The sequence below is a fragment of the Falco cherrug genome, chromosome 8, assembly GCF_023634085.1.
Source record: "Falco cherrug isolate bFalChe1 chromosome 8, bFalChe1.pri, whole genome shotgun sequence".
Classification (NCBI taxonomy): Eukaryota; Metazoa; Chordata; class Aves; order Falconiformes; family Falconidae; genus Falco; species Falco cherrug.
The window spans coordinates 55,196,563-55,223,273 of record NC_073704.1 but is presented as its reverse complement, the minus strand read 5'-3'; the positions used below and the strand labels follow the sequence as shown (position 1 = coordinate 55,223,273).

Here is a 26,711-nt window from a genome sequence, read left to right as displayed (position 1 = left end):
CGAGAGCTGTGATGCTCAGGACACTGCACACTGTACGCTGGATTTCTTCCCAGACTTTAATATACATACACATTTACACATCACTAGTAAAAATCTGTACACTTCACATTACAGTACATACAAGCCACCAGTTGCTAGCTAACACCAGAACACTGATGAAGCCCAAGACGACTGCCCTAAAACAGGCAGGGGGGCTAGTCTTCCCCTCCGAGGAAGTTTCTTTGGGTTACACATTCCAACAAGACACTGCTTTCTGGAAGGGCAAGCGGAGAAGGTGGGCCAGTCCCAGAAATGGACCTGCACCTTTTCTTCCTCCTCCAACAGCGGTTAACAGCATCTTGCTCACGCTCCAGCTCTGGATGCCAGGTGCTGGGATTTTCTTTCTGCCTGCAGCATCATTTCTTCATCTTCATGTCCGCCTCGATGGCACAGCGACGCCCTCTGGTGCCTCCATCCTAGTCGCAAGGCAAACAGAAAGGGAGTTACGCAACCCTGAACACAAAATGCTTCCTCCAGCACTCGGAGGTGAGGAGTTGTGCATCTGGTAACAACTTTTCCTGCCTTCCAAACAGGAGAAAGGGAAGGTGCCCTACAAAGGCTTGGGAAGGCCTGCAGACCTACCTAAAATTCACTCTGGGCACAGCACAGGTGCTGGGATTTGCAGCATCTCTGCGCACTGCTGGCAGCCAGGGCAGAGAGAGGCAACAAGGCTCTCGCCCAGGCAGATGCTTCTGGAGCCTGACAGGGCAGGCTTTTCCTAAGCGGCAGATTCTAGCTTGGCTCTTAAGATGGGAAGAGGAAACTGCTGACTAACCTACCTTATCAGCTGCTGATCCCTACGGGAAGTGCTCCTCCAGTTGAGTGACCCTGGCACTAGCTCCCTAGTTTCTCCGCACAGCTCCTTTCCATGAGCAGAAGGCGAGCTGAGAGTTTCCTTTGATCCGCTGCCCTCTCCCTCTGGCTGACATGCTGACTCTCCCGGAGTACTCCTCTGTCTTTAGATATATGTGAGAGAAAAAAACAACTCTCCATCTTCCTCCCCTCTCTCCTCCCCACAACTCAGAGACTTGCGGTTTCCCAGAGGGAATATTTTTCCAAACACTTTCAGATCAACACAGGCACAGAGCAAGATATTTCTGCGGAGTATCTTATTTGCTTTCTGGACCATGAGTGATAAAGGAGCACACAGCTGACTCCTCACTTTCCCAAGACCTTTTTGAACTGTCTTGAACGTGTGCAAGGGGCAGCTGTATAAGCATGTAGGATAAGATGTACGAACTACAGCACTGCACCGCTTGGTCTGTCTTCCCACTTACATGGAAAGAAAGCAGGAGAGAAGTTGTGGAAAAAAGCAAAGGCAGATGACAAAATGAGAACACTTGGAACCAGAAGAAAAGACTGAAGCCCCTCCCACTCACCCACACTGAGAATAAGGGACTGAGATGTTTCTTCTCTAATGATCATTGTTGCATAGCCCCTAAGTTAAACACACACCACTGCAATGCTGAGGATGCTGTGACAGTGCAGTGATCACCCAGACAAGAGGCAGAGCACACTGCCAGCAGTACTGCAGTACCGGCTGGAGCCTTTCAATACTTACAAAGAGAGAGAGAAGGAAGGCAGGAGAGCCCATTGGGACACTGTCCTGTTAAAAGGCCAAACAGAAGGACTTATCAGGTATCAGATACGGAAATGCACACACCACACAGAAGCACTGAGTCCACACACGAGCATAGAGAAACATGTGCCCCACTCCCCTTCCCGCGTGGCATCAGTCTTACGCAGCAGGAACATAAAAACGGACAAAAGAGGGATACTGCGAGAGTCAGAATGCTAGGAAAGCGATACTCTCTCCTCAGCCATGGCAAGGTCTGTTCTACCAAACAATTTCTGCACTGTGCAGTTGCCACCAGAACTAAGCAGGCAGTCCTTGCTGTCACAATGTTGTGTGCATCAGCTGAGAACACTTGAGACCACAATCAAGTCTGGATGTGTTTTTACAGAACAAAACCCCCAAGCAAACCTACACTGCTATTAGTGTAATGAGTGCAGAAGTCAAAGGTTCTCTGGTGTGTTTTACACAGCAGACCAGACTGGAGTGATGCCCTGGTTCTAAAAATGTGACTAGGAAGTGAAGGACACAGCAGGGGCTAGTCTTCCAATTCTCTACACCTTCACCTTCCTGCCACATCATGCCTCTTCTAATACTCTCTTCATTTTCCTACATTTTTCATCACCTGTTTTTAAAAACAGGGAATAGAACAATTGGGATTACAGCAAACACTCAGAAGACCTGCCTCTGGGATGATGTACAGCTCCAGAGCTGACATTTAATCAATAGATACATTTAAAGAAAAAATTGTTCACATGAAGATGCTGGAGCCCTTGCAACGTGAAAAAAAAATATCTTTTTGATCTGAGAACTTCATGCAATATCTGGGATTCTTCAAAAGGTATGAAGTGCCCTTCCACAGGGTGCAGCATTCTCACCTTCTCCGAAGCATCTTGCTTGCGAGTGGAGTCTCGCCCACGCAGGCTCTTTGCACTGATCCCTGACTCTGATGTTTGCATGATCAGTTGTGTGGCCAGAAATTGCTGCAAGAAAACCACACTCTGTTAAGATTCTCATGCAAAACAAGCCCAATTAGTATGTGTCAGTTAACTATCACAAACCACAGGTTGGGAATGATTGGGTCAGAGGCAGTTTCAGTTCCTTGTCTGCTGCTCAGAATAAGTTCCCACGTTTTACCTCAGAAGCCACAAGTCCTGAGGAACTGTAAAACCCCAGTTCAAACTCTGTTAGACCTGCCAGTTGGGATATTCACATGACATTTTAAATGTTCACAGGACACAGTTTCATGTACAATTTATACGAGCATAAACCAGCAGAGCCACCAAAATAAGCAACTGCGTCCCATGTCATTCAACATGCTTGTTGCTTGTTTCTGCTCCTGAACCACACCCTGGTTCTTGCTGGCCTAAGCATTTCCCTGAAGGAAATTAAATTTGAAATTGGTCTGGGCTGAACCTGAGAATTTTTTTCCTGTGTTGGTTTTAACTTATCCACAATCTAATTCACCACAAACACCTGAGCTAGTACAAGAGAGACGCAGGGAAAGGTGGAACTGCTTCATGCAAAGACACTGTGAATGAAACTGTTGTCTTTCCCATAGCCATGGACCAAGGCAGATGCTCTGTCCTGCACTGGCCTCAGCTCAGTACTTTACCTGGATCTGCTCCAGGACATCTCGCTGCATCTCCACAGCCATGTGGTACACATCATGGTCAGAGCTGTTGTACATAACTGCATTTTGAAACATCAGCATAATATCACGCTGGAACTCAGCTGTGGTTCGTATCAGCCCATTCTCAATGTTCTTTTTGATGGTAGATAAATCCATTGGCCTATGAAAGAAGTGCGGTCAAAATAGCAACAGAAATATTCAATTCTTTCTCCACTCTTTTGCATACAGCCCTGGGTCTGTAACATATCTAGTTAGACCACCTATTTCATTTAGCCCAATAGGCTCTCCCCCACACAGGCTGTGCCCCTAGTACCAAGGCCGCAGGCTGGAAGACACAAGCTTTTTACCATGTTATGGTAAAGCATGTTACCATGCAGTTACCATGAATGGTACCAGTGGCATGACAGATGCCTCAGAAGAAGAATTTGTCTTTTCCAGGCATCACTGAAGGAGACAATAAAGAGCTAGACCTGCAGCCACTGCACTGTTTAGGAGAGATTTTGGGGGCTAGCAGGGGATTCTGGTAGTTTTTCCAGAAGAGTCCACCATCTGGGACAGTAAAAGATGCTGACTGAAGACGACAGGTCTTTGGAATGTCAAAGATTACACCCTACGCTTGGACAGAAACTGGGAGAAGCAGATCAGTCACATACCACCTTATTGATAAAAAAAAAAAGTGTTCTGTATAAGTCAGCATACTTCATTCAAAGACAGGGCTGTGTAAGGACATATATCTATTACTGAAGACAATCCTTTTCTTGGAGAAACCTGTTTCTGACTGAATCATGGCAGAAAAAAAAAATAATTTTCCAAGTTTTGCAGTCTGCATGGTAGCCAAAAACTACACTGTTCCTGCCAGAAATCCCTACACCAATGTGCAAATTATACAGAGCTCTAATGACAGAAGACTGCCGAGACTCACCTCTGCACAATACTGTGGTAGCCTGGTGCTATATCATCAGTTACAGGCTGGAGGAAGACATTAGCGTACCTGCAGAAAGAAAGAGTCCACTTAGTGTCCCGTCCTTGCTGGTAAATATTTTGTATCATGCTCTCACGTTTATTTGTCTGCTACCAGTAACAGTATGATTCATCACCTCCCAGTACCAAGGCAGATGAGCCTCTGAGATGGGACAGCGGAGACTTCCCTAGGATTAGTCACTTCTCAAGAAACCAAACTCACCGGTGATTAGCTGCTGCTCTCCAAACTAGCATGATGGCTTTCTTCCAGATCTTCTGAGCCTGTATCGCTTCCTGATCCTCACTGCACACTGAGCTGGGAAGAAAAGAGTGGGACTTCCTTCAGGAGCCTGCATACTGCCTCAGAGCAGAAACTTTATGGTTTATTTTGCCTTTGACATGCCTATGCTAATCCATGCCAAAGACAGTAAGAAAAAAATGGGACCTGGTACTATGGCGCTATCTGCGCATGTGCACTCGTAAGCAAGGGGAACCAGACAAATCATCAACAAATTCCCACTTTGGACCCACTCAGTCAGCAAAACAGAAATGAGAATCCTACACTCCCTCCACAAAATAACATGGATTTGCACCCCCATGCCCAAGAGTTTCACTGATACTCACAACTGTGAGGAGGCTGGGCTGCTGGGAATGGAGTCAGCTAGTGTGTGAGACTGTAAAGGTGCATTATGGACACTGAAGCCATCATCGCTCTCGCTAACGGGGGGTTCGTTATCCATCTCTGATAGATATCCCTCACCCTGATCTTCTTCTTTGGGTTCCTCCAAACTGGCAGCCTCACTGGCACCATCCTCATCATCCTCTTCCCCCTGCCCATCCTGAAACACAGAGTTTGTGAGTCCGCGCAGCCACCTAGAGCAGCACATCAGAGCCTCCAAAGCAACTACGGTTCAGCAAGCAAGGCAATTTTCTTGCCACACTGCTGACAACTGTACAGGCACTTTCACAAAATTCCAGTCACTCTATCCTGCCCTGCCTCCCCCTGCAGACACAGAAACATACAGACATACACAGCTTTATAGTGCCTGAAGCAATCTCCCCTTTAGCTCCGACTGCGGGCTGCCCACTTCTCAGTGCAGAAAGCCGAGTGCAAGCTTTGCTCCTCAGCAGGTGGGAGCCAGGAAGCAGCAGCAGCGAGATGTTACTAATAAACTCAAGATGACTACAACTAACTGAGAATTACCTTCATCTGACTCCTAAACAGGGCTTGGGCCTCCTCCTTCATTGACTCTGCAAAAAAGAAAAGCAGAAAGGTTGATTCTCCAAAGCAGTCTTTCCTGCAAAAGCTCCTGCACCAATGCCTACTGCCCTGCAGTAATTACGACTGTTCCTACACGTATCTTTTCTCCCTCCTCCCCAAAAAACCTGAACCAGATCACTGACAACTATCCAGCTAATAATGTTGCACGTAAAAGATTTCCTAGCTGAATTAAGTTACCTGACAGCTCAAATTTGTGCTGAACATCAGCCTGTGAGGAGTCTTCACTCACATTTGGGACTTGTGGAGGGGATGAATCATCATCAGGTGGGGTCTGGAGGGAAGAGAAATGCACAAATCTAGATGTTTGTGTCAGCTTACTTCAGTGAAGGTGTGGGCACATCTCACTCACCCTAACCTAACTCAAGGCAATGAAGTTCACTGAGCACCTTCCCGACAGCAATTCTGCACATGGGCTGGGGGAGGTAACACAAAGGTACTGCCTAAAGCAGAGAGCTTCTCTGCAGATCTAACAGATCAGCAGTGTGACTACCAAGAAAACAGTCAATCACATTCATTGAAGGGTCACCTTCAACCCAGCAGTCATCCTTCCTCTAAACTTCTCTCCTACCTGCCACAACTGCTCCTTTCCTTCCCCACACCAGTTCCAGATAGTCTCTCTGCTCACATACCTCTGTCTTCACTGTATTGTGCACTGTGTCTTCTCCCTTGGCCGATTCTATCTCGATTTCAGAAGTCTCTCCTGCTGTTACAGTTGCTCTTTGATCCTCTTCTATCTCTTGACTTCTGAGCTCTGGTGTTTCCGTCACTCTTGCAGTTACTGGTATGGTTTCCTCAGGGCCCAGCGGATTCTGCTCCTGCTCTGCAGGTTCTGTCTTTATTTCTGATCCCAGCTCACCAATGCCCATTAGGTCTCGAATTCCCTTTGCCTCTGGTTCTTCACACTCCAGTCTCTCCTGCTTTACAGTCACAGACACTTGGGGTATCTGGGCCTGTTTCTCATGCTCCTGACGAATTGAGTGTTCCCATGGGCCAGGCAGGGTCTGAGGGTCATCAGTATCTTCGCAGAAAGAAGACAGAGCAGCTTCAACAACTGCTGCATCCAGGACTTCAGGGTGGTCATCTACCTTTATTGCCAAAACAAACACACAGCAGTGCAGGCCAAGGTCAGAAAGAGGGATTAAAGAGAAGTTCATGTTATTTGGTAATGAGACAATTGTGGAAAACCTGGTGTACTGGGTTTACAAAGTTGCCTTTCACAGCCAGACCTGTATCACTCCCTGCAGTCTCCCATAGAGCTTCAATTTCAGAAATACAGCATTCCTTGAAAGCATGCTCCAAGCAGCGCTCATTTGCTGGCTAGAGGTGTGACCCAAACCCTACCCAACACAAGGAAGAAAGAAATTTCTTTCTGCACTCTGAAGAGGAGCACCAGGCTAAACGTGGCAGACTAGCCGCAGTGGTGTCATGAGGCCATTTCCTATTGGTCTGGACAATGATGGTGAGAATGTGCATTTTGGAATAGTCAGCAATCATTTGAGATTAACCTGACTGGATGTGGAGCAAAAGGCATTGGTACTCTGCTTTGCCCATTTACCTTGTCCTCAATGATGGCTATAATATTTCCAACAGTATCGAAGTCCAGCTCTTCCCCCGTATAGGACACTGCGATATCCATTTTCTCAGCCAAATCCAGGTCTTCTTTCCCATCCATGCAGTGATCTTTGGAAGACCCTGCAGCGCTGCCAGCCCCAGAACCCAGGCACTCTTTCTTGATGGAATCAATGATCATGGATATTTCACTGCTGTCCATGGACACTGTCACGGTATGGGAATCAGACACTGCCTCCATGGAAACACAGGCTTCTGGCTGGCTCACTGCGCAAGGATGAGAGCGACAATCAGAGACCAATCCGGAGAAGTCAAGCCCACATAAATAACTACCGCAGTGGGTAAGACCAAGCACCAACCACAAGCATCCCCAGGTCCACCCACAAGAGCACAACTTTGAAAAATAAAGGACAAATGTAGGTTTGGTTTCCCACAGTAAAGACAAAGTGAGATTCCAGCCCTTGAACCACAATCCAGCAACAGACCATTAGCACCCCCACCCAGTAAACCATGTTTAAAACGTTTTATTCCAGAATTCAGCCATCACCATCCTTTCAGCAAGGATGGTGAGTCTGAGGTGATAGAAAGCCAGCTGAGAGCTTGCTGGGTGCTGATCCCGAAGGAAGTTCTGCTTTCCAGCAGTGCATGACCTACGACTGTGTAGTTCAGGAACGCACCTGTGGCTACACTTTCTGGAGCTGCAGCTGGTGGCACAACGGATGGTGCTGACAGCGTGGGCATCATGACAATGGTTGCCTGGGACACAGGCTCTACGGGGGTTGGCAGGAGCTTAGCTGGAGGTTCACTGGCAACAGCGGAGAAGGAAGCAAGAGGTGAGGTGAACTGTGCAGGACCAGCTTCTAGAAGCCGGGAAAGCGTAGGAGCACCTAACAGAGAGTAGAAGGGAAAAGCACATGAGCAAGAAGCAGCCACCACTGAAGTCCACAAAGCCACCACTGGGGTCTTCACTGTCTGGTGGCTTCTTCTGGGAAAAAGACACTGCGAGGTACCTACAAACAGTCCCAAAAGCTGTATGGAGAACCTGCACCAAAAATGCACGACTATTCTGTGTGTGTGCAGTCTGAAACAGGATCATGCAGACTATGGGATACTGTGATCAATGTAAGGGCTGACAGGCTAAGCCACACAAGCAGAGAGATGCCCTTCCACATACCAATACAATTACAGGAAATCTGAAAAACAGTGCTGAGCGCCACACAAGGTAAGCCAAGACAGTCACCACAGGAGCTGGAAGGGAGCAGAGGGGATCTCTTTGCAGGTCTTTCCTGAAGAATTCCTCTTCTATCAAAGGTTGTTACTCATACTATCTGTAACTTCCAGTTTGAATTTACTGAATTATCTGGACCAAATTAACAGGTCTTAAAGAACAGATGTAGATAAGGAAAGTGAGATTATTCATATGGAACTATATATGAAAGAATGGCATAAATCCTCAGTTGCAGACAGTGTGATTAAGCCACTGGTTATCATGAGCTAAGAAGAAACTTCACTTTAAGCAGGTTGTTCTGAAAAGGGCCAATGCAAAGAATTGCACTGTCCCTCTCACCCCCCCCCTCTGTCAAAATTGCTCTGGAGCTCACAGACCGCTGTGGGCTAATCCTCAACAGACCTCTAAGCTTCCAGATTCACAGTGAGCTGCAGTTTGACACATCGGCAATCAGATACTAAGACCATTTTTCCCCCCCAACTCCCTGTCAACTAACCCTTTCTTTCTACACTGAAATGCCTGGTATTAGCCAGTGTCTAGTGACCTAGACTGCATGGACCAGGATTGAATCAAGTCTAATTGTTTCAGTCACTTTAGACCAAGGCACTCCTTTTTTCTGTAAGGATCAGTCTTAAAAAAGGTAAGGATGAGAGGGACAGGGGTACAGAAATAGGAAAACAACTCATAAAGAAGCCCCCAAACCAGCCAGGCTAAATGCCCTTCATTTCCAAAAAGAATTCACAGAACAGTCTGAAGGTGCATCTGAAAGGAGAACTGTATAGGGAGAATCCCAAGTTACCTGAGGCAGCAGGAGATGCAGGGACAGCACCAGGTGCCGACTGCATTTCCCCACTGTGCAGCACTGGAAGGACGCTTCCTACCTCCAGCAGGACTCCTGAGCTGTTCATGTGACCAGAAGCCACTGCCATTTCGTTTTCACCAACCTGCCGAAGGGGGACACAACTGAAGTTCCTGGAGATACCATGACATCAGTGGTTTTTTGCCAGATATGCACCTCCATGAATATGTCAATTGTTTTCTGTCTCAGCATTTCTTCTGCACTTTTTGTCCAGTCTAGTCCCTGCCTGAGGCCCCTTACACAAGTGCACAACATGACAGTTAGAAAGTACTTGTTCTTCAGCTACAATACAGCTGCAGTGCCACCTTCCTTTGAAGTCAGGCCAAATAAATCATTTGCTCCACTTTACTTCCTCTGTTCAAGGACCTCACAATCATTTACAGATACCAGTCTCTCTACCCCAAGATGGCACGGAATTATCCCCAATTTTGAGTTGAGGCAAACTGAAGCACCAAGATGGAAAGTAACTCTTACCAAGGTCACACAGTAAACCTAAGACGGACCTTGACGCTGATGTAGAACAGCCCTATTGATACTAAGAAAACCCAGTCTTCCACTGCCATTACCCTTCCTTTCTCCACCCTATGTTACACTGCATCCTGCAAACAGACCCTGTGGGACATTTACACAAGCTAACAAATAGAAAAGACCCCAAATCTAACAACTAAAAAAAAAGAAAGTCAACAGCAATACACCTGCTCCATCACACAAGCCCTAACACAGGGAATCTGTGCCATATGCAGGCTTACAGCTACTATGTTCAGACTGGGCTCTGAACAGTGTCAGCAACGGTCGCCCTCCTCAGACTTCCAGAGTCACCAACACCAGAAGTGGGCTGTCATCACAGTGATCTTACTGTCTGTCTATAATTAATGGAAAACTGAAGCACTTCAATACTGCTCATAAAGGACTAGCTACCCCTGTGCTAAGATCCATTACAAATTGAAACTCGACTTCCTACCAAGATGTAAAAAACTGTGAGCCCAAAGTAGAAGTCATCAGGAACAGCTCCACAGAGGCTGACTGGGATGGTGCTGACTAGCACACTCCCTTCCCCTGGGGAAAACTATTTTCTCTAGTAAGCCTGCAACTCCAACTCCTTAACGACTGAGAGGAGATAGCCAGTCCTACGGGCCTGAATGATTCCTGCAGTCCTGCACCCACAGTACTGCCAGGAAAAGGTCCCACCTCTGTGCCTCACAGGGGTAATTACATCTCTCAGAATTACTTCTGTTGGGACTCGCACAAAAACTACATTTTTAAAAAGCTTTTGCAGCTCCCCCTTTTTCAGTGGGGAGTCTGGAGCAAATTGTTTGTGTGCTTGCATATATGAGCAGAGAGCTCCATACCAGCCTGGGGCTTGTGGGCAGGAGACTGCCCTTCTTCAGCAGCTCTGAGAGCAGAGGGGAAGGAGGCGGAGTTGCTTTTTGTCCTAGCATCTTTTTCTGGGGTGAATCATCAGTGACTGGGGTCATGGGGGCATCCAGGGGAGCAGAGCCTGGAGGGGTGTCAGGGATTCCAATGAAGGAGGCAACTGGGGTGCTGGGCAATGTCCCTGGAGTGACCTGAGAAAGAGAAAAACCACACTGTTCAAAGCCACACTCCACCACACGGACTAGCCCCACTTGCTCCTTCCCCCAAGAGCACTGATCCAGCACACCACAGACACCTACTCCATTCACTCGCTACACCTACTCCAGGCATATGCTTTCATCCTTTCCCTGTCCTGTAGTGCCACTTCCCAGGCACACACAGCAGACTGCCTGGCCAACCCACTGATGCCCCTACGTAGCCTTTGATCCAGGCACCTGATCACCACAGACATGGAAGAGGACATGTATCTTGAGCAGCACTGTACATCAACCACACTACAACACTACCACAGCAAAAAGTCTGCAAAACAAGGCAAGGGCTTCTCCCCAGGCTCCTTTTCCATGATGGACGCAGAGCCCCATGTCCCAGGCTGGTCCTTTCCTCTTACCATGAGAAGGATCCTTACCCCTGGACTGGCCTCATCCACAGCAGGCTGAGACAGATCTCCCAGAGCATAGTCTCCCCCTGGGGAGGTTGAGCCTGCAGGGGAGCGAACCATCACACCCGTTAATCGTCGTGGTGGATTCTTAATGGCCTGACGAGCTGGAAGAAAACAGGGAAAAAAAAAGGGGAGATTCTATGACTCCATCTTCAACAGTCCCTGAGAGTCACCTCTGACTTTTACCCTAAAGAACCATAAGAAAACAATTTAAATTGTAGGAATTTCCTGGACCACACTAGGCTAAGTTCACAAATACTACTAGCATTGGGTAACGCACTTTAATTGCAGATTTCCCAAGCAGTTGGCTATTCATAACCTATGACCACTGACAGGTTAGTTCACTGAATTGCCCCAAGAATTATAAATTAATGAAACATTCAGAACAAGTCTCTCTCCCTTGTATCTTCAGACAATAGTAAAACTATAGGGAAAACTAAAGTGGTGACATTCTAATAGAGCTCCTTGCTAATCCTGCTTCCTCTTAGATATATCTTTTCTACAGAATTTGCTCCTTTCTCAGAAGTCTTTGCATTTTGCCCAGTTACAAATATAGTGCTGCAAAGAGAATACAACCATTCTCTCCAACTCTAGGGTCAAGGAATTCCTCCTGAACAGGTAGGTGTTAAGAAGACTTACATATTTTCCAAATGTTCTTATTAATATATGCCCCTCTCTACAGGGACAAGTAAGGAAGCTCATTTCCAGCTTACCCTGATAAGCAGCATCTGTAGCCTTCCTCTTGACTTCTGCCTCCTCCTCCTCCATTTTTTTCTTTCTGTATACAGAACCAAAACCTACTGTCACAGAATGTCCCATTTCCTCTTAGTTCCTCCTCCACAATCAGTTTACTGACCCCAAAGCCCATTATCTCCAGACAACAATTAACTGCCTCTGCAGACGCAGGCTCAATACCTCAGAGGAGGGAAGCAAAGCCAGAAGCCAGTCAGAGAACAACACACTTCGCAGGAAATTTCACTTCCAGATGATTATCAAAACGCATGACACAAGCATGATATTGCGAGCCATCACGAAGCTCTTTACTGAGAAACTCTAAACAATGCTGCACACAAACTGGTGTCCACCAACCTAAACTTAGTCCACCCTCAGAGGCCAAAGCATCTGTCTAGCTGCCTCATTTTTCTTATCCCTGTACATGGAGCAAGAGATGTCTGACAAACACTGAGTGTCAGGGAACTACAATCGCAGAAGCAAGCATGACATGGATATAATGAAGTGAAATAACCCACATCATAATCTCATTGCACAGCTCCTCCAGTCTGTTATCCATGTGTCCAGCCTGGATCAGCTCCACATCCTTCTTGAGTTGCCTGTAATCAGAAAATCTTCTTATCACTGAACAATACACCCTAAGTAGCATTTTCACCCCAAGCACTATCCCACTTAGCTGACTTTTCCAAGACAGAGTTCTCGGGTGCACTACAGCTTAATAGCTCTGCTATATACCTGTATTTTTCCTGCGTTTCTTTAATAATTTTCTTCAACTCCTCAACTCGTTCTGCAGTCAGTTTCCGCACAATAACATCTTCCACAGTTTCCACAACTTCTCCCTTCTCACCACGTTTTCTCCTATAGAATAAGAGAGAACCAAAACCAGTTCAGACATAAAATGCAGAAAACCCCTGTTCTTCTCTCACATATGGCTGCCGTCTGTCATTCCTGACACACACATGCCCCCCAAAAAATCAACCTCTTCCAATTTCCCTTAAATGATATTGGACAGAACAACGTTCAAACAATCTCTTCTGAAAAATTTATTAAATTCTTAAATGCATCCAGTGTTAAAGACTTCAGGAGTAGATCAAAGATGCAAGCCCACTGCAAATTCTCACCCTGAGAAAAATCAGTCATTCCACTTCAGAGAAGATTCTTACCATCCAAGAATAAACATCTATTTTTTTCCCCTCAGTAACTTTACTAAGTCTTCTGTCTTTGCAACTCTAGAGCTGAAGATCATTTAGCACTATCACAAACAAATACTTTTCAACATCCTGCCTTTAATTTAATTTTTTTAACCCCCAATTTAATGTTTAATTAAAAAATTAATTTTTAATTTAACCCCCAATTTAATGGGATGTGAAGTCCCAAAACAAACTGCTTGGAGTTAGGAGTGAGAAATATCCGAGACCACAAAGCTGTAGCAATAGCATTGATACGAAAACAGTAAGAAACCACTGCAAAATAGAGAAAAATATAAAAACGTTTCCCGTTCTCACTTCTGCTGTCTTTTCTACCCCTATTCTGAATCATAATTTTATGTGTAAAGCTTCTGATTAGTAATACTAACATGTGGTGTTTTATTCCAGCCAAATATGTTTCTTTTTGCTGCATTAAGTCTCCAAATGCACGCTGCAACTCTTACAAATGGAGCTGTGGCAAGGAGGCACCACCTACCCTGCCATGTATTGTAACAACAGTAGGGGCATATGGAAAACACTAACAAGTACACAATCAATGACCAGTTTTCAAACCATGTAATACCAAAATACTTCAGTCTTCTGAAAAAAAAAAAAAAAAAAAAGGAGACAAGAACAAGAAATATGGGAAGCATGTTCTAAGTTATACCTTGGGCTTGCCAGTCTCCCCCACCTGCCATACCCCGATGTCTCTGTCCACTCACGCCAGCTATCACAACTGAATTTCCTCATTCCAGTACGCTCCTTCTGGGAGGAGCACTATCAAATGCTTCACTGTAAGAACTGACAAATCCACCCCAAACTGCTGCAGACTGCACTCGCGTCTGACTTTGTACTCACTTAGGAGTCTCTGTAGTCTCCAGGAGCTCCGAATACTGAGAAGCACAGTGCTAAGAAGAAACAAAGAAAGTCAGAGCACACCAAAGAGTCAGCTTTGGCAAACACCTACCAACAAAGCTTACAGGGCACTTACTCCTACTTTTTCAGAGGTCTTAACACTTCATGAACATATCTGACAGTCTTCTCCAGTTTTCCCCATGGCTGTAATTTAGTGTAACTCAAAGCAAGGAGCCATATTAACTTTTTTACTACAGCACAGCCTAGGCTGATCTTCAAAACAAAGCTAAATAACAGACACTCTCAACTAACCATTCAGAAATCAAAGTAAGCAAGCATTATTAGGAAAACTGTAGCTGTAACGTCTCTGCCTGTGAACATGAACCAAAAATATTTCAATGGAGAAGGCAAAATAGCATTATATGAAGGGCAGTTTTGTAGCTGAACAGAAAGAGCAAAGCAACATAAACCCCTCAACTTCTCCTCCTTTAATTATCTTAATCTCTTTCTGTCCCTTATGCAACAAAAATCTCAGGTGCCTGCCCAAACAGTAGGACATAAAAAATACAGGGGCAACCACAAATTCCTGGGGTAAGGAATTCCACAGCTCAATTACATGCCTGGTGAGGAACAATCTCTTTAGTTTGCTTTGAACTTGCCTCCTGTTAGTCTTACTTAATAGCCTCTAAACGTTGTACTGGACAAAGCAATGAACAATTAATCCTTATTCATCCTCAACCGTGCTGACATCTGTTGTATTCCTGTTATCTCTTCTTTATGTTATGGGTTTTACCTGACTTAGCCGTCCCTTACAAGTAAGCTGTTACATGTCTTTTATCGTTCTTGTCTTTTCCATAACTTTATCCAACTGCACTGTAAGCTCACATTTAATTTCAGAAACAGGAAGAATTATATCTGACTTAAATAAAATTGATTTTTAAAAAATAAATGTTGCTATCATTTTAAAAATCAAGAAATAAATTCTTTTAGGCAGCTGTCTTACATATACCACACAGAACTCATTTTTTCCAAGATTCAAGTATCAGTATCTCACCTTTTGGGAAAACCAGTCAGGTGGGCGTCCCGGCTCTGCAAAAGGTTTGATAGCTCTGCTGACTGAGACCCTACAGGAGAGAAATGGGAAGTCACTGCCAACTTACTCCCTTCCACAACCCACATGCAGAGAAAAGGTGCTGATCTGTCTCGAAGTTCAGCACTGAATAGCCCCCATGAACACAACGAACTTGCCAAGGAGTTCTTATGTTTGGAAATTACTCAAATACAGCCTTTGACCTCAAAAATATTTGTCTGCTTCTCACATACAACAGCTTTACTCCGTTGATTTGAAAACCAAATTTCTAGCTTCTGATGACACCATTACATTTCCACAAAAGCTCTAATTTGGTGAGAGGAAAAAGGGAGCAAAACAGACTCAAGTTCAGAAGCAGCGCACAGCAATCTGTTATCAAACACCTTTCCTGACCACAACGCACCCCTTCCCATTCACCAACGTGTCATTCTTTGATCTGATTAACACGCTTCTGTTTTTACACAGCAGTTCCAAAACAAACAAAAAGGCCTTTAACACCTCCATCTTCGTTTTGAACAAAAAGCTGAAGGGTTGATGCCTAGCTGCTGCACAAGTGGCACGGCAGAAGGCCGTACCCCAGGCCACGCACAGCCGCAGGGCAGCCGGTGCCTGAAGGACAGAGAGGCCCGGCCCGCTCCCTTACCAGTTCTGGTCTCCGCTCCGCATGACGGACGAGGCCAGGCAGAGCTTCTCGCGAATGGACCACGGCTCCGTAGGGCCGGCGCTCAGCAGCTTGTGCTCTGCAGGCACAGAGGAAGGAGGTGCGCGGCGCCGCCCGGGCCCAGCCCCGGCCCCACCCCGCCCCGGCCCGCTGGGCCCGCCCCCCTCACACCACACCCGCCCTTCAGAACCGCTCGATTCTCCCCGGGCCTTTCCCCCACCGCTATCCCACGCCAGCCCCGCCACCCGTGGGCCACCGCCGCCTCCCCCGTCCGCCGCCGCTCCCAACAGGCCCCGCACTCACTGCCCGTCCCCGCCGCCATCTTCCCCGCCAGGCCCGAGGGAGGGGGGGCGGAGCCACGCGCAAAGCCCGCCGGGAGGGAGGCAGGCGCACGCGCACCGCACCGCACCACCCCAACCGCCGTCCACCGCGGGCACGTGCAGCCCAGCCTTCTATTCCCGCCCCCGATGCCCCACGGCGGGCGCTGATTGGTGGCCGCGCGGACGCGGGTCCCCATTGGCTGAGGGAGAGGGGGCGACGTTTGAAACCCAACAGTAGGTGCGCGCGGCCGTCGAGTAGCAACGCCAAAACCGGAGCTGGAGTTGGGCGGTGCGGTGCGCTCGGGAGAGGCGGCGTCGGCGTGAGAGGTGGGCGCCGGTGCGGGGCGGGCGACGGGGGTGGGGGGCCGCGGTTGCGGGCGACGGGGGTGGGGGGCCGCGGTTGCGGGCGACGGGGGTGGGGGGCCGCGGTTGCGGGCGACGGGGGTGGGGGGCCGCGGTTGCGGGCGACGGGGGTGGGGGGCCGCGGTTGCGGGCGACGGGGGTGGGGGGCCGCGGTTGCGGGCGACGGGGGTGGGGGGCCGCGGTTGCGGGCGACGGGGGTGGGGGGCCGCGGTTGCGGGCGACGGGGGTGGGGGGCCGCGGTTGCGGGCGACGGGGGTGGGGGGCCGCGGTTGCGGGCGACGGGGGTGGGGGGCCGCGGTTGCGGGCGACGGGGGTGGGGGGCCGCGGTTGCGGGCGACGGGGGTGGGGGGCCGCGGTTGCGGGCGACGGGGGTGGGGGGCCGCGGTTGCGGGCGACGGGGGTGGGGGGGCCGCGGTTGCGGGCGACGGGGGTGGGGGGCCGCGGTTGCGGGCGACGGGGGTGGGGGGCCGCGGTTGCGGGCGACGGGGGTGGGGGGCCGCGGTTGCGGGCGACGGGGGTGGGGGGCCGCGGTTGCGGGCGACGGGGGTGGGGGGGCCGCGGTTGCGGGCGACGGGGGTGGGGGGCCGCGGTTGCGGGCGACGGGGGTGGGGGGGCCGCGGTTGCGGGCGACGGGGGTGGGGGGCCGCGGTTGCGGGCGACGGGGGTGGGGGGCCGCGGTTGCGGGCGACGGGGGTGGGGGGCCGCGGTTGCGGGCGACGGGGGTGGGGGGCCGCGGTTGCGGGCGACGGGGGTGGGGGGCCGCGGTTGCGGGCGACGGGGGTGGGGGGCCGCGGTTGCGGGCGACGGGGGTGGGGGGGCCCGGTGTGCCCTGTCCCGGGCCCTGCCTGGTGACCGGGCGCAGCACCGTGTGTCCGTGCCGAGGGAGGGTTCTGTGCGGCAGCTGTGGCTGTGGGGAGTGGGTGGATGCGGCAGTGGTGGGACGTTACCTTGTAGCGGGGTGTACCTGCAGGGAGCGAACGCTGGGCTCCCAGAAGGCTGCTGCAACATCACCTTATACCCTCCCTGTGCCCCTTTTTCTCCAGGAGCAATGGAGCAATCAGCTGCCTCCCCTCGGCTGTTCTCTGATGATGACGGTGTTGCAGCCTCCCCTGTTCTTGAATCTACAGCGACAGGGTTTGCGACTGATGTGCACAGGAACCTGCTGTCGGAGTTCTCTGCCATCTCGCCAAATCTGGAGGGTTCCCAGCAGGTGAGGCTGGAGCTCTGTTGTTACAAACAGGGCAGTGTTTTGACTTGTAGCTGCTGCATCTCTGTACAAAGGCGTTGGTGGTGCAGGGCTAACAGAGACCCTTCAGAAAGGGCTAGACCAAAATGTTGTATTGCAGGGGGCAGTTCCTCTTATGAACGGTACAGCCAGCAAGTGTTCTTTAAACACGATGGCTCTTAGTGTGGTGTTTGGTCTGAATTACTAGATAAGCAAAAGAAAAACAAAAAAAAAAAGAAAAAAAAGGACGCTGTGCCTGGAAATGCCTAAGAAAGGTTCTGGCCTTGCTGGGGGTTTTGGGACCAAAGAAGTCTCCATTAGCTACTGAGTACTAGTTGGGGTAGCCACACGTGTTCCATGCTGTGGCTTCTGTTAGTGTTCTGATGGATGGTTGTGTATTGCCTCTCTGGCTACCATGTTTAATCTGCTGACTTTTGCAGGCTGTAACAGAAGACAGTAATGAAAAATTAAAGGTCTATCTGAGAGTTCGACCTCTGAAACCTATAGAGGTGGAAAAAAGAGAAGACCAGGTGAGACACTGGGTGAAGCAATCTCTGAGCTGGTTGCCCGTGTGCCTGCTGGGAGATGATATTATCCTTTGCTGTCTATGCTATGGCCTCTTGTGAGCTGTTGTGATGACGGAGGTTTATGTGTTCTTTAGGGCTGTGTCTGCATTGAGAATTCGGAGACACTTTTTCTAAAAGCCCCTAAAGACTCCTTCAACATGCGGAGCACAGAACGTGGAATAGGACAAGCGATGCACAGATTCTCTTTCACCAAGGTAGGTAATTGGGACAAACAATTCATCTGGAAGGTTTTTTTGAGCTTAAACCCACCTTACCACTTGAAAAGCTGGCTTACTAATGCTACTGCATCCAATGCACCGTGTGAACTATGCAGTCTTATACAAATGTCTTGTCCTGGTTTCAGCTGGGATGAGTTCACTTTCTTCCTAGTAGCTAGCACGGTGCTGTGTTTTGGCTATGATGTGAGAACAATGTTGATAACAGCACTGATGTTGTTGCTGGGTACTGTTTATACGAAGTCAATGACTTTTTGGTTTCTTGGGCCCTGCCAGCCAGGGGGCTGGAGGGGCACAAAAGACTGGGAAGGGACACAGCCAGGTCAGCTGACTTGAACCAGCTGAAGAGGTATCCCATACTATGGGATGTCATGCTTGGTATATAAACTTGGAGGGTTAGCTGAGGCGGTTTGTTGCTCAGGGACTGGCTGGGCATCAGTCAGCAGGTGGTGAGCAGTTGTATGTGCATCACTTGTTTTTCCTTTTCCTTCAGATTTTATCCTTTTTCCCCACCTTTCCATCATAATTATTATTATTCATGTTCTTACCTCTTTATTCTGTTTAAATTATTAAATTGTTTGTATCTCAACTCTCAAGTTTTACATTTCTTTCTGATTCTGCCCCCCATCCCTCCAGGTAGGGGGGAGTGAGCAATTGGCTGTGTGGTGCTTGGTTGCTGGCTGGGGTTAAACCACAACACGCCTCTACTTAAGTTTGTTTCTGTTGCTGCTGCTTTAGTTTTTCTCTTTTTAAGCTGATCCTGACAACTTTTTTGGCAGCAAATGCTGAACTCTTGTTCATGAGGCTGTAGTGATATTAGATGTTCCTGGATTAAGCAAGTGATCAGTTTATTTATGTAGGGGGCTTGGACTGGAATTACTGGTGGGTCTGTTGCTCATGATGTGGGGTTAGTGGAGGGAACAAGGGACTACGTAAAATCACTTGAACAACCATCAGCAGTCAAAAGATTGGACAGATCTACATGAAGCCATTTTTCATATGTTTTGTTTGCAGATCTTTGGACCAGATGTGGGGCAGAAATTGTTCTTTGATGCGACAATGAAGCAGATCATAAAGGATGTCCTGAATGGGCAGAACTGGCTGGTTTACACCTATGGCATCACCAATTCAGGGAAGACTCACACTATTCAGGGTAAGGAAAACACCAGGTGTTAGTAGCCTGTTGAGGGAGTTGTCTGCTGCTACATGTGAATCCTCAGCTTGCTGCTATTCTTGCTTCAGGCACCAACAAAGATGGGGGGATTCTGCCTCGCTCCTTAGCGGTCATCTTCAACAGTGTGGGGGACCAGCTGTACCAAGCCATGGATGTGAAGCCTTCCCTCTCCAATGAGGTGATCTTGCTGAACAGCACGCAGGTGCGGCAGGAGGAGAACAAGAAGCAGACCGTGCTGCGGGGGGGTCTGCGTGAGGTAAGTGTGTGGCTTCTAGGAGGTTTAACAGGGAAAGGATGGTGTCACACTACATACGTGCTCATGTTCTCTGTTTCCTTCCAGGAGGAGCTGTTAATGTCACAGAAGAGGCGTCCCACTACTGAATCTCGGCTCCAGGCCACCACTGGTTGCAGTTTTGACAGTGGAGTTGCTGGCCTCTCTTCATCTAGCCAACTCGCCAACCATTCGGACACCAGCCAGCAAGAAGGTATGTCTGGAAGCCTGTTGCATACTACCTGCTACTTGTTGTTGGAGAACGGAGGAAGAAAAGGTGATGGTTATTTGGATGCTCTGTTGTGGCTAACGGAGCAAAGGTGCTGTAGTTTCACAAATTCTCCCTTTTGAAAAATAAGGACGTCAGGGCTGAAGAACTTTGTATGTGCATCTTGCCAACATGTGAATTCACCACTGCGTAATAACCAAGCCTTGTGATTTGAAGTTACTGGAGAGACACTTCAGGGAATATTGTTGGTTATTAAGCAGCTGAATGCAAGATTATGGGGATAGCCAGAAAGTAGGGTGCTAAAGTGACATGTTGCACTGAGCACTTGTGCTCAGACTTTTGAGGAGGAACTACTAGCTGGTATGGTGTCCAGAAGCATGGAGTGATTGAGGTAACAAAGAATAAAACTTGACGTATACTGGGAAGTGTTATGTTTGAAATGTCCTATCCTTCTGGCGTCAAGATCAAGGATATAAAAAGTCCTTACACAGAATGGAGGACACTTTAGGCTGTCTCACCGGGGACAGGCATTAAAGTAGATCCAAATAGGAGGAGGTATATAGAATAATTTGTGGGGTAGTTTCTGCTGAAGAAAGATATCTCACTCTAGCTAAACAGTTTAGGTCGGACCTGTGAAAAAAACGTGGTCATGATTTTTTTTATTTTCCTCCCCTCCCCAGAACCAGGCCCTCGCTGGGCTGACTCGGATTGTGTTTCACTCACCGACGCAGGAGATGTGCAGTTCTCCATCTGGGTCTCCTTTTTTGAGATTTACAATGAGTTAATCTATGACTTGTTAGAACCGGCTTTACCTAGCCGGACCCGCAAGAGGCAGACACTGCGGCTCTGTGAAGACCAGACTGGCAGCCCCTATGTGAAAGGTAGATTTACCTGAAAGATATTTTTATTGGCCTGCTAGGGAGACTTGAGGACTGATTGGGTGGCTTAGCAATGATGTGTTGGGAGCACAATGTCATCTGCGGCCCCTCAGAGCTCTCTGCTTTTGGATTATGGAACTGTTAAGTTTGTTAATGTCGAGGAGATGCAATGGTGAAGTTGGGGCTGAGATAATTAAGTTTTCTGTAAGTCTCCTAACTGGCTTGCCCAATGCATGCCTGCTTTTCCAGATCTGAACTGGATCAATGTCCAGGATGCTGATGAGGCCTGGAAGCTCCTGAAACTGGGTCGGAAAAACCAGAGTTTTGCTAGCACCCACATGAACCACAACTCCAGTCGCAGGTCTGAAGGGAGAGGGAGGTCATTTAGGTAGAAATACAATTTTGTATTTCTATATGGGCTTCTAAAGGTTGCATTTCCTTTCTAAAAATCTGCATGTTTCTTTGCAGTCACAGTGTCTTCTCCATTCGGATTCTACACTTGCAAAGAGGTGGCACTGGAATTGTTAAAATCAGCGAGTAAGTTTCATACTCTCTAGGATCTGGGGGTGTTCCCTGGAGACTCAACTTCTCTGTGTCTCTTGTTGTGGATCTGGGGTATGGGAAGTATCTTGAGGAAGGTCTTGGTGAAAGTACTTAGAAGGAGTAAATGTTCCCACTCTTAAGACTTGGAACTGACTGAAGAGTTTGTGAGGAGTACTGCAAAGTGCAACTTGAGGTAATTCTCAGGCTTTCTGAATGTAGGTAAATGTGAGTAACCTTGGTCTTGCAGCAGGGGCTGACCAGAGTGCTGCTTGATGCCTGTTCTGGGATGTAGTTATCTGGAAATGGGTTGTCGCAGTACCTGGGAAGTGGCTGTCCTGAGAACTGGCAAAGGGTCTTTGAACTTGATGCTGTAAGGCTCATGTTGCTGTTACCTTGTGCAACCCCTACACTTGGGGGTTTCGGTCCAGCAATAGCCCGTACATCCCAAAAGAGCTTTCTGTGCCCTTATGGCGAAGGTGAGCAGGGTAGGTGATCGCAGGAGGTCTCAATTCTAAACCAGCACAGAATAGGACAAACCTAGTAAGTCGCGTGAATATCGCCTGTGTTTTCTTCAGGTTATCCTTGTGTGACCTTGCGGGGTCAGAACGCTGCAAAGACCTGAAAAGCGGGGACCGAATGAAAGAGGCAAACAACATCAATACCTCCCTCCACACGCTGGGTCGCTGCATTGCTGCCCTCCGCCAGAACCAGCAGTCCAAGTGAGTATCCCGAACTCCAGAGGGAGACTATGGGGAGGCTGTTCTGCTTTCCCATGGGCTCACTCTTTTCTCTCCCCACAGAATGAAGCACACCGTGGTTCCCTTCCGGGACAGCAAGCTAACCCGTGTGTTCCAAGGTTTCTTCACTGGACGTGGGCACTCTTGTATGATTGTTAACATTAATCAGTGTGCATCTACATATGATGAAACGCTCCATGTAGCCAAGTTCTCAGCCATTGCCAGCCAGGTAAGTAGCATGCACCAGCATCACGGCATGGTCAGGATACAGCCTGCTTCTGTGGGAATGGGCTCCTTTCTACCACAAGGCAGGGGCAACGCTTGCAAGTCTTCCCTGTGCTTCTCCAGTGGATTACTACCTTTATAGTATTTCCAGACTTTGCTAAATGCAAAGGGTTGCAGAGAAATGCCATGTTTAAAGACTATAAAGCTTCCAGGCTTTATGGACTAGTAATAATGGCCTCTTCCCCTTCAGCTTGTTCAGACACCTCCCACGAAGCTGGGCATTCCATCCATCCAGTCAATCATGAAAGAGCACAAGAGGCGAACCAGCCAGGGTTCAGAGGCAACAGCAGCAGCAGCAGAAGTGGTATCGGAAGGAGGCAGTGATGATGAAGCAGATGCCTCCATGTATGACAAAGAGGTGAGTTGTGATTTGTTTTACAGCCTTTATGGATAGAGGAGCAAGAACATGACTGTTAGCTTTGGCCTGGGAGGTAGGGCTGAAGCTTGGCCCTACACCAAAACATGTCAGAGAACCTCAGAAGGATATAGGATGCAGGAAACTGGGAATCAATGAGGAAAACATTCCACAGTTGGTCTAAATCTGAAGCCCATGGTTAATCTGGAAATGCTTTGTCAGCTATGGAATAGGGACAGTAAGAGCTCAGTTGCTGACCTACAATCCCTGCTCTGCAAGGGAAATCTAGAGATCAAAAAACATGCAAAACAGATGGCTAAACTGAGGAAAAATTATCAAACTTCCTCGATAATCAAAGCAGGCAGCTGGAATAGCTGAAAGATCAAGATGGAAGTCGTGTACCTACAGAGACTTGGGTTGTAGCGTGTCAAGGTAGCAAATGCAGGTGCAGCCCTGGGTGGTGCTGTAGGGGAAGCTGCTGTGGAGATTGCTCCACCTGCAGTGCGGTGTTTAAGCCATCTCATGGGAGAGGAATGAAGAGCAAACCTGGTAACCTCTCTTCCCAAGTGACTAAAAGAATCTTAAACCTAGATCGCTCCAGCCTACAGATAGGGGATCACCTAATCTATATAAGGTCTTAATTGTGTTGTGCAGTGTGGGCAATGGAGTTTGTGTCGTTCTTGCAGCACTTGTTGCATGTAGCAGAAGCTGTACGATTACTGCTGGTGCAAGAGCGGTACGAGAAGCTGCAACTAGAAGCGCGCCTCCGTGAGGAGATCTGCGATGAGATGCTGGAGCGCATGCAAAAGAAGGAGCAATGGTGGAGGTACAGCTTATGCTGTCTCCCTCCCTTTGTTCAAGGTGTGCTACAGTACTAAGAATTGCCAGACCCTGACATGTTGTTTGTTCTCTTTGTAGCGAACATATGGATACTCAGATTGAGCTGCTGGAGGAACTGTATGAGGATAAACTGAGTACCCTGAAGGAGTCGCTGAGTGACTATTACCAGGAGAAGATCCAGGTTTGTTCAGGGCAGTGAAATGACATCAGGAAAGTGGCAGTGGGTTGAGAGGGGACTAGAGGTATTTGAGTCCAGTATGGTGACTTATGCAAACCTGAAAGGAAAGATTTTGGTTTTTGAGGCATTTTTTGTAATATTATTTGATAGCTTTATACACAATTTTTGCTTTTTATATACTACTTTATGTAGCTCGCTAGGTTTTCTAATTTTCAGCCTTTAATCTGGAAGCTAATGGGTAACCATTCTGACTCCTCTATTTGTTCGTGAGCAGAGCTCTCCTCCCTTATTCTTTTTGCTAGTGGTTTACTTGCACTTTTCAGGTTAACACAAGTTAGTTAGTTTTCTTCTTATTCCTAGCTGTGATGATGAGTATGGGCCTGTCTGTATTTTTCATGCCATGGCATTTGAGTGGCCTCTGGGTCTTGCTGCAGACATCTCTGGAGATGCCAACTCTCAAAAAGTACCTTCAGAGGCTGTAAAAAAGGGGCTTAAACTCCCAGGAAATGGGTTCACTGTTTTCACTTAAAGGACATTAAAGGCTGGGTCCAACATGTGAAGTGTATGTGATTGAGAGAGTCCCTTGGAAGAAAGACATTGAAAGCTTCATAGAAGCTGTGTCAAGAAAATCTTGCTAAATGTTTGAACAAACTTGCTTCCTAAGGAACGTGATGAGAAGATTGAGGAGCTCCAAGCTGCTCTGCAGGAGGCAAAACAAAAATTGGAAAGCTTGAATACTAAGCAAAAGAACTCGGGGCAAGGCTTGCGTCGATCAAAGCGAGTGGCTACCTCATGCGCTCTGCAACAGGAGCTGGAAGATACTAAGGCTAGACACGAGCAATGCCAAATGGAGTTAAATGCTGTAAGAGCAGGTAAGGCAGTGATGCTGCACTGGTTCTGAACTATGCCTGAGCAATCCTTGTAGAAGGTTACAGATACTTTTTTGAGTAGGGTACATTAGTGGTTTCAGGATGTCTGAATCCAATCTGAGTTGTACATGATGGGAATAATGCACTGGACAGACAAGGTTTCACTTTTTGACATGATCCTCCCTTAAAGTCCATTTTCAGCTCCCTGTTCAAATTCTAAAGTCCCTTGTGTAATTGAAAGGGAGAAGTCTGGAATGTCTGCACAAATACAAAGCTTTTCTCAGCTTGCCTGTGGTAGCTTATCTCAAGGGAAGTCTTGACTTCAGAAAAACTGAAAGCTTATGAATGTACTGTTGCTCACTACTTTTTGTCTGTTTATAGAGTTGTGCAAGTACCAGAAATTAATGCAGCCACCTCCCTCTGCCAGACCCATTACCGTGGATGTAGACAGGAAGCTGGAGGATGGACAGAAGGTAACTCTGTGTTACAGAAAGGAATGCTTGGAGGCAAGGTGGTTGCCAGTTTAAACTGTGTTTGGAGTTGCCATTTTCAGGTTTTTAAACAAATAGTTGAAGGTGAACTGGGTCTGTTGAAAACAAATCCTTGAGATGTGGAAGGCTGTGGTATCTGTGATCCCAGTGTACCTCACTCAGACAGGATCTTCCCTCAGTGTTCTGTGTCTGAATTACGCTGGAGCAGCTTTGCTTGCAGAGCAATGTCAAAGTTAGCTATTGTATTAAATCTTTCTTCTGCAGAACATCAGACTGCTGCGTTCAGAATTACAAAAACTTGGAGTGTGTCTTCAGTCTGCAGGGAGAGCATGCTGCCACACTACAAGTGCAGGGAAACTTCGAGAAGCCCTTTGTATGTGTGATGACATTCTGGCTAAACAGGTAACGTGTCTGTTTTATTGTGGCTTGCATGGGGTGGGATTTAGTCTATGCACTTTCCCGTCATCAACAGAATAAAGTTCTTGCAGCAGATAAAAATAACTTATTCTCTAGACACTATTACATTAAGTACAAGCTCTATTACTAATTTTTTCAATGGCCAAGTCAGACTGTATAGTTGACTCTCCAAAGGAGACCCAAATTGTTCCTGTTCAGTTAATGGGCAGCCTGCACTTAAGAGAATTCAGAGTTCTCACTTCTGTATCCACTTCACTCTGTCACAGTTGCTACGGCAGCATGTTGCAGCAGGATGGATTTGGCTTTTTCCTAGCCTTACTGCCCCTATTTTGTTACTGAACTGCTACGCTGTTGACAGCAGAAGCTTTATGCATGGCCTTATTTAGCACTCCAGTTAATGAGTTTTGGCAAAAAAAAATAGAAAATTATCCTCTTCAGTTCATAGTAACCAGAAAGCTAGGCAATTTGTCATATCTTTACATATCCTGCCTTCCATTTCTCAGGACCAGACACTGGCAGAACTGCACAACAACATGATGCTGGTAAAACTAGACCTGCGGAAGAAAACAACTTGCATTGCTGAACAGTACCACACTGTGCAGAAGCTCCAGGCTCCTACACCATCTAGCATAAAGAAACGTTTCTGTACCAACAGGGAAAACCTACAACCTCCTACCAAAAAGCCCTTCCTCTACAACCTTATGTCACGTTCAGCTACTAGTCCTGTTGCTGGCAGAGGGTGGCAACTTCGTTCAGTTGCTCAATGACTTTTCACAAAGGGATCCCTGCCCTGCTATTACTGGCACAGGTGGCAAATCCAATATAATAGCATCTTTTTTTTTGTCTGTACTTGTTTATTGTTATTGTAGCTTCTTGAGTTTATGTAAACATTTTTAGATATGTATGTTTATAAACTTTTAATCGATACCAAAGTGGACAAAATGGCCTTCTGCAATTTAAACACTACAACAAGGAAAGTCTTTTAAATATAAAAGAATGTGGATGACCAAAGTTTTTTTAACAAAAAGACAAGT

General features: G+C 47.6%; 3 protein-coding genes across 14 annotated transcripts in view; 1 reads left to right on the top strand and 2 right to left on the bottom strand.

Annotated features, from left to right (window-relative positions):
- Positions 1-42: 42 nt before the first annotated feature.
- BRD8 (bromodomain containing 8) lies at positions 43-16,217 on the bottom strand. Of its 9 annotated transcripts, XR_008733561.1 has the most exons (23): positions 16,004-16,217; positions 15,683-15,779; positions 15,004-15,073; positions 13,953-14,002; positions 12,643-12,765; positions 12,426-12,506; positions 11,889-11,953; positions 11,143-11,279; positions 10,493-10,708; positions 9,084-9,228; positions 7,734-7,943; positions 7,043-7,323; positions 6,117-6,572; positions 5,665-5,758; positions 5,410-5,456; positions 4,830-5,044; positions 4,429-4,521; positions 4,168-4,236; positions 3,228-3,405; positions 2,491-2,595; positions 1,601-1,645; positions 819-995; positions 318-455 (listed from the first exon to the last, which is right to left on the bottom strand). XR_008733561.1 is itself a non-coding variant. In XM_055718625.1 (22 exons), exons 1-22 carry the CDS (start codon positions 16,215-16,217, stop codon positions 396-398), a joined length of 3,051 nt encoding a protein of 1,016 aa, XP_055574600.1. In that variant the 3' UTR covers positions 43-395. The 9 variants fall into 9 exon arrangements, 8 of the variants coding, with proteins under 8 accessions (XP_055574600.1, XP_055574601.1, XP_055574604.1 ...); XM_055718625.1 differs by lacking the exon at positions 819-995 and having other exon boundaries at positions 43-455; XM_055718624.1 differs by having other exon boundaries at positions 313-995.
- A 56-nt stretch (positions 16,218-16,273) lies between these two features.
- KIF20A (kinesin family member 20A) lies at positions 16,274-26,695 on the top strand. Of its 2 annotated transcripts, XM_055718634.1 has the most exons (19): positions 16,274-16,347; positions 17,427-17,593; positions 18,049-18,138; positions 18,270-18,389; positions 19,425-19,563; positions 19,653-19,840; positions 19,925-20,069; positions 20,765-20,965; positions 21,212-21,323; positions 21,431-21,499; positions 22,081-22,224; positions 22,306-22,471; positions 22,718-22,885; positions 23,569-23,708; positions 23,801-23,903; positions 24,565-24,772; positions 25,151-25,242; positions 25,525-25,662; positions 26,181-26,695. In XM_055718634.1, exons 2-19 carry the CDS (start codon positions 17,432-17,434, stop codon positions 26,442-26,444), a joined length of 2,649 nt encoding a protein of 882 aa, XP_055574609.1. In that variant the 5' UTR covers positions 16,274-16,347; positions 17,427-17,431; the 3' UTR covers positions 26,445-26,695. The 2 variants fall into 2 exon arrangements, with proteins under 2 accessions (XP_055574609.1, XP_055574608.1); XM_055718633.1 differs by having other exon boundaries at positions 16,277-16,347; positions 19,653-20,069.
- The window catches only part of SFXN1 (sideroflexin 1), a 47,323-nt gene continuing 40,589 nt past the window's right edge, over positions 19,978-26,711 (bottom strand). Inside the window, exon 11 of one of the 3 annotated variants that reach the window (XM_027802086.2) lies at positions 19,978-20,100. In XM_027802086.2, coding sequence (XP_027657887.1) covers positions 20,094-20,100 — 7 coding nt within the window. In that variant the 3' untranslated portion in view covers positions 19,978-20,093. Of the gene's footprint in view, positions 20,101-22,769; positions 22,910-23,860; positions 23,998-26,711 lie in introns of those variants that run through there. The other 2 variants (XM_027802085.2, XM_027802084.2) reach the window with 2 other exon arrangements.